The sequence below is a fragment of the Arachis hypogaea genome, chromosome 11 (genome assembly GCF_003086295.3).
Source record: "Arachis hypogaea cultivar Tifrunner chromosome 11, arahy.Tifrunner.gnm2.J5K5, whole genome shotgun sequence".
NCBI classification, from domain to species: Eukaryota; Viridiplantae; Streptophyta; class Magnoliopsida; order Fabales; family Fabaceae; genus Arachis; species Arachis hypogaea.
Window position 1 is genome coordinate 24384517 of NC_092046.1, and position 6880 is coordinate 24391396.

Sequence of the window (6880 nt, forward strand, 5' to 3'; positions counted from 1 at the left end):
AAATAGTGACAGCGGGTGAAAATACTTGGAAAGCTCAACACACAGATACTAATACCATTGGCCAAAATCCTAACGGAATTTGTTATTAGTGAAAAAGTATGAAGAATTGATTTTTAAGTAGTTAATAATATTAATTTTTATTATAAAAGTATTTTTTTAATCTTTATTTTTTAAGAATTTAAAATTTAAAATTAAAATTTGGAATAAAAAATTTAAGATTTAAAGTTAAAAATTTGTTAATATTTGATTCAAAAATAAATTGGCTCCGGAGCCAATTTATGAATTAACATATTTATTTGCAGAAATTAATTTGGTTATAGAAAAAAGATTGGTGATCATCGTGTATATGGATGCATGATGTGTTGTCTCGAATTGTGGACTTGTATTTATCAGAGACCTACAAAATGCAGGTAACGTTTTGCAGGTGTTGGAATAAAAAAAACTGTAGGCCCTGCAAAACGCAGGCTGCGATTGGTGAGGGAGGAGAACCAGCAAGCGAAACGTGTCCTGCATGCCGACACGAGTAGAGCCAAACGCAGGTTGCGTTTTGCAGGCTCCCTAACTGCATGCGCGCCACGTGTACTCTACGGGTGTCTCACCTTGGTGGTTATAAGCGTAAAACGCATATGGAAGGAAGCAAAGTAAAAACTTAGTTACTGAAGTAAAGTGAAAAATAGTTGAGGGAGAGTGAGGAAGGAAGAGTTTACTGTGAGAAGGAGCTTGTTGAAGAAGAAGGGCACGGTGTAGGAAAAAAAATGGTGCGTGACTATACCAAACTAAAAGAACATATTATTGAGTATTTGGATCATCCTCAATTTGTATGTAATTTTTTTAATATGTAACAATAAATATATAGATTTATTCGAATTTTATTTATTTATTTGTGTTGTAATTAATAGTATTGGGGTTATTAATATTATTATAACTAATATTATGTTATTATTTATTTCTCATTACAGTTTAATTTTTTTAATATTGGTTGTTTCCTACATTATTATTGTTATTAATAGGCAGTGTTGTTGTTGTTGTTGTTGTTGTTGTTGTTGTTGTTGTTGTTGTTGTTAACGAGAATAATTTATTAATAATTTTTAATAACAATAATGTGTAATAATTTATTATTATTTTTTAGTGATTTATTATTATTTTTTATAATAATAATAATAATAATAATAATAATAATAATAATAATAATGTTAACAGTAAACGGTTTTTTTAATCATGTTTAATTAAAAAAATTTATTATGTTTAATACTATATTAGGCTCAGTAATAATAATTAATACTGTATGTTAATAACAAATCGTGTATGTTATAGATAATATAGTAAATGGTTATTATTATTATTGTTATTACTGTTATATTTGAGTAATTACTATTATAATTAGAATGTTATTATAATTATTTTATAATATTAGTTATGATAGTGAGAATAAGTTTGTTTCAAATTTTTTATAATTAATAATACTGTTTAATAAATAATAGATTAATATTTATGATTTTTTAATAATTTATTATTATGTTTTAAGCAAGGTTTAGAAAATCGGACCGGTCATCAAATCGCTCTAGTCACTGGTTCACTGGTTTACTGGTCTAACCGGTTCAACTGATGGTTCAACCAGAAAAATCGTTTTAGAGTAGAATAATAAATAAATTATAAATACACATCCTAAAATATAATTATAGTCTGATACAAATCTTAAAATATCTTCGAAATTAAAAACACTACATAAAATATCATCAACCAAATACATATGATCTTATCAAAATCCAAACTCAAAAGTTAAATAGTAATAAAAGCATATGTAAATATTAAATCCCAACATCATGGTTTATCAATTATCAAAATCCGCAAGAACTTGTTGCAAATCTGCTTCGGTGGGATGATCTTCACCTTCATTCCCACCCTGATCAGCAGAAGAAAAAGATGCAGCATAAAGACCACTACTACCACCGCCACTTTGATATAAATCAGCATCAATTTCACCTAATAAAATAGAAATGTTATCATTATATTATAAACTAACAACATTCTAATAAATCATTAGAAACTAAATATACTATACTCACGCAATAAGTCATCCACATTACTAGGAAGATCAGGCTCTTTCTCTACAACCTCTTCAGTCACCCAGAAGTCAACTTGACTGATACTTTCATAATCAATTGGATCATGTTGTGTCTTTTGCTTTCTTTTTTCTTTTTCCTTCCTAAAAAGTTAAATACAATATATGGAGATTTAATAATTTACAAATTTATTATGATAAAGATTACAAATGAAACAATATAGTATTTCATGAAACATATATTACCTGGATTTAAGACGCAAATTATAGGTAACATAAACAATGTCATTCAGTCTATCATGCTCCAATCTATTTCTTCTTTTTGTATGAATCTGGTCAAAAAGGCTCCAATTTCTCTCACACCCAGAAGAAGCAGATGCTTGGCTAAGAATGCGAACAACTATCTTTTGTAGACATGGAGCAGAGCCTCCGAATAACCTCCACCATTCATCTACCAATTATAAAATCATAACATATTATAAGATATTAATTAAGAACATAGGAGTATAAAACAAGTTAAAACAAATATTCAACCATATTCTTACCAGGCTTAAGTTCAGATGCAGCTGGAATAACTTCTTGTCTATCAAAACTTTCTTTCCGATCTCTATATAAATGTATTTCTTTCATTGCCTGAACTGAATCCAAATTGTTATACTTGAAATACAAGGTAACAAGATCAAGCAAACCTCGCATAACATCAGGTGCTTCTTTATAATTTTCATTAAAAAAGAATTTAGGATTCAGGAAGTAAGCTGCCGCATGAAGATCTTTCTTCAAATGCTTGTCCCATCTTGAGTTGATAATATCTGTGTACGGCTGATATGCAGTCTTGGATTGCCTAAACATCTCCTTAATTGCATCTTCTGCCCTTAGCATTCCTTCATAAACATACCCCAAAGATGGGGGGTCATCAGCATCAACAACCCTCAGCAAGTAAATCAGAGGGCTCACAAGTTTACATACAGTAAAGCAATCGTCCCAAAATTTGGCATCCAGAATAATAGCACTCACAGCTCTACCAGTAGCACTCCTTCCTAATTTGTGATCAGTGAAAATTGAATCTACAACCAATTGTTGCAACTCCTTTTTACGGTCAAAGATGCTCTTCAATGTAATAAACACAGTTGCAAACCGGGTTGCACCAGGACGTACAATTTCTCTCCACTTAGGTCTTTCTCTTAGCCAAGATAAGAAAACCGTATGATTGTACACAAATACTGTGATCTTTGAAGCACGAGTTGCAAGGTTAGAAATATGCGCCATGCTGCTTATATCTTTTAAAATAAGATTAAGGCAATGAGCAGCACATGGTGACCAATAGATATTATCATATTTTCTATTGATAAGCCTACCAGCAGCAACATAATTGGCCGCATTGTCAGTCACAACATGCACAATATTATTTGGGCCAATCCATTCAATCACCTCAGAAAACAAAGTACACAAGTGTGAAGCATTTTTTACCATACTGGAAGCATCTACTGATTTCAGAAAGCACAAACCTTTAGAACAATACACCAAGAAATTGATTAACATTCTTTGTCTTTGATCTGTCTAACCATCAGCCATGAGGGTACATCCAGTTTCCTTCCATGCACTCCTATAACTATCAACTAGCATTTGACTTTCTCTTTCAAGATCAGCCAACAAATGAACCCTTAACTTATCATAAGAAGGCCCCTTGTAACCAGGTCCAATACCAGCAACACCATCTAACATATCTTGGAAATATGGCGACATCACAGCATTAAATGGAATTTTACAATCCAAAAGCCACCGAGCAAATCGTTTATCAACCTCGTGTATCGCCTCTTTGTTTTGCATAACACTTTTAATACTTGGTTGAGCTCCTGGAGTTGTTCTTGGTGCAAACATAGGAGGAATGACTTTGGCTTTTTTCTTTGGATCGCCTCCAACTCCTTGCTGACTCGAGGTACGCTGCTGTTCCTGTTCTTCTTGAGCTATTGCCTCATCAATTGCATCCTCTACCTAATCACCACCCTCTTCACCAAAACTTACTTTTCTTTTCTTTTTGCTGGCCTGAATATCTTTCAACAAACTTTCCATCTGTTTTTCCACATCATATGGAACTTTAGGATATTTTTTCACGTCTCCAGTAATCTTTGCTAGATGTTTCTTCATCCTGTGAATTCCACCTCCATTGAAAACTTGTAGACAAAATAAACATTGATATTGTGGTTTTCCATTCACGTGTTGTAGAGAAACATATTTCCAAGCTAAATCTGTTTTTCCCCTAAGGTTAGAAGAACCTTGTGAATGACTATCGTTATCACTACGGGAATTAGGATTAGCAGCATCATTCGGAATAGGAGTATCGGCAGGCATATTATTATACACAGAAGCATTGTTATCAGCAGTTGCTTCTTGATTAATACTATCTTCCATAACTGAAATTAATAAAACATGTATGAAATTAAACAACACAACACAATACAACACAACACAATGAACAAACACAACCACTTACTTTTCAGATTATTAATTTCTTATGCTAATTGCTAACCAACAAACAGTCAAATAGAAATTGAGCAGAGGAACGAAGTTCACAGAAAATGCACAGTTCACAAAGAGCAAGTTCACAGGAATTGAAATCAGAAATTGAAATCAGAAAATGCACAGAGCAAGTTCACCGAAATTGAACAGTTCACAAATGAAGTTGAGCTGAAAATAGAAGACCAGCCAGCTTAACATTCAGATTTTTTATTTTTTATGCTCAACAGCAAACAGAAATTGAGCCGAGGACCAAACATAAATTGACCAACAAATAGAAATTGTGCAACAAAGAGGAATTAAGCTGCAAAATAGAGCAGAAAATGCACAGTTCAGTTTACAAAATAGAGCAGAAAATGCACAGTTCAGTTCAGTTCACAAAATAGAGCAGAAAGTGCACAGTTCAGTTCACAGAATAGAGCAGAAAATGCACAGCTCAGTTCAGTTCACAGAAAATGCACATTTCACAAAGAGCAAGTTCACAGGAATTGAAATCAGAAATTGAAATCAGAAAATTAAGCCAAGGTCTAAGTTCAGTTCACATTGAGGACAAAGAGAAAGAGAACATGAGCAGAGGTCTAAGTTCAGTTCAGTTCACAGAAAATTAAACCGAGGTCTAAGTGCACAGAAATTGAACAGTTCACATCGATGGAAGAACATGAGCAGAGGCGAAGGACAAAAAGAAATGAGCAGAGGACGAGTCACTCACCTGGGGTCGATGGAGGGCTACCGGTGTTGACTGTTGAGGACCGCCGATGAGAGGCTACTGTGTGCTGGTGTTGAGACTTGAGAAGATGAAGACGATCGAAATTGAGGGCTACTGGGCAGGAACCAGGCGATGATGGAGATTGGAGGGTTGCTGGAGCTGAGGATGGCGACACCACGGGGGCGAGGGATGGCGACAGGGGGCTATGGTTCAGGGCTTCAGGCAGCGCCGCTAAGGTTCTTCTTCTCCATTGGAGATGATTCAGATGATGATTGATGAATGAATGGGGTCGGGGCTCGGGGGAAGAAAGGGGGGGTGGGGTGCTCCACAGGCGGGTCGGGTCGGGCGGGTTTTTTTTAAACGTAAAACGGCGTCGTTTAGTGTAAGCTGCGTAACCGGCCGGTCACTGGTTCGGTCTAACTGGCCGGTTTTTGACCGGTTCGCCGGTTCTTGAGCGGTTCTTCTCTCCGCAGTTTTCAGATAAGGACCAGACCGCTTGCAGCGCCGGTTCGCGGTTAAACTGGTCGAACCGGCCTGTCCGGTCCGGTTTTCAGAACATTGGTTTTAAGATAATAATAATAATACTGTTTAGTTGTTGTTGCTAATTATTTTTTGAACAAATTATTAACCGATATTATTTAAAATTTAATAATTATCATTTTTCTTTTTGCAGGCTATCAGAAATTTGTTGCCCAGAAAACTGGATCCGCCAGATACCTTTAACAAGGTAGCTGCAGCGACATTGGCATTGACTGAGTTTCAGCACGTTTCGCGAGTAGGCGAAATGAGAGGTCATTCTGCACTACTGAGTGCTTTGGTGGAACGCTGGAGGCCGGATTCTCACACATTTCATCTTCCGGTCGGTAAAGTGACGGTGACGCTGGAAGATGTGAGTTATATTCTTGGTCTCCCGATTAATGGGGAGGCCGTTACGGGTAGATCAGATAGCAACCACGAGTTTTTGGTGGAGAACTGCATTGCGTGTTTTGGTCGGGAGCCCGGTCCGGACGATCACGTGTTCGGGAAGTTACATATTGCTTGGGTCCGGCGGTGCAGAGACAGCGAGCCTTGTGATACTCAGGAGTCCCTCGAGCGGTACGTCCGGGCGCACATTTTCTGCGTGCTCGGAACAATTGTGTTTCTGGATAAGTCGACCGTTTCACTAAACTCGAAGTTTCTACCGCTACTTCAGAATTTTCACCGGATTTCAGGGTATAATTGGAGGGCAGGAAGTCTGGCACACCTATACAGATCATTGTGTTGTGCATCACGATACAACTGCAAGAAAATGGATGACCCACTGATACTACTTTTTGTTTGGGCGTGGGAGCGTATGCCGTTCCTGGCACCTATACCCCGCGATCAACTCGGTGATGTTGGTATTCCACTAGCGCGACGGTATCGGCTTTTATCGTTATCGTTGTTGTTGTTGTTGTTGTTGTTGTTGTTGTTGTTGTTGTTGTTGTTGTTGTTATTATTATTATTTTGTTCTTCTTATTAATATTGTTATTCTGTTTTCATTAGGTGGAGTCATTGGCGCCGACATACAAGATATATACGGCGGTCTACTGCGCATTTTAGGCGAGGACTCGACGACA

The 6880-nt window shown here is 36.4% G+C and overlaps 1 protein-coding gene and 1 long non-coding RNA gene across 2 annotated transcripts; both read right to left on the bottom strand.

Moving 5' to 3' along the window:
* Window positions 1-1701: 1701 nt before the first annotated feature.
* LOC112723823 (uncharacterized) lies at window positions 1702-2659 on the bottom strand. The gene is made up of 4 exons (XR_011868109.1): window positions 2608-2659; window positions 2309-2513; window positions 2067-2206; window positions 1702-1983 (listed from the first exon to the last, which is right to left on the bottom strand). It is a non-coding gene; the product is annotated as an uncharacterized lncRNA (long non-coding RNA).
* Window positions 2660-2669: 10 nt separating this feature from the next.
* LOC140176063 (uncharacterized) lies at window positions 2670-3889 on the bottom strand. Its single transcript, XM_072205922.1, has 3 exons — window positions 3625-3889; window positions 2752-3567; window positions 2670-2695 (listed from the first exon to the last, which is right to left on the bottom strand). Exons 1-3 carry the CDS (start codon window positions 3887-3889, stop codon window positions 2670-2672), a joined length of 1107 nt encoding a protein of 368 aa, XP_072062023.1.
* Between the last annotated feature and the right edge of the window lie 2991 nt (window positions 3890-6880).

What these genes read in the sequence shown, in the direction of transcription:
- LOC140176063 (XM_072205922.1), bottom strand. Translation starts at nt 3,889, where the DNA reads ATGCAAAACAAAGAGGCGATACACGAGGTTGATAAACGATTTGCTCGG. An exon ending in ATGTACCCTCATGGCTGATG is followed by an intron (nt 3,568 to 3,624) that starts GTTAGACAGATC and finishes ATTGTTCTAAAG; the next exon opens with GTTTGTGCTTTCTGAAATCA. An exon ending in AGCACCTGATGTTATGCGAG is followed by an intron (nt 2,696 to 2,751) that starts GTTTGCTTGATC and finishes GATTCAGTTCAG; the next exon opens with GCAATGAAAGAAATACATTT.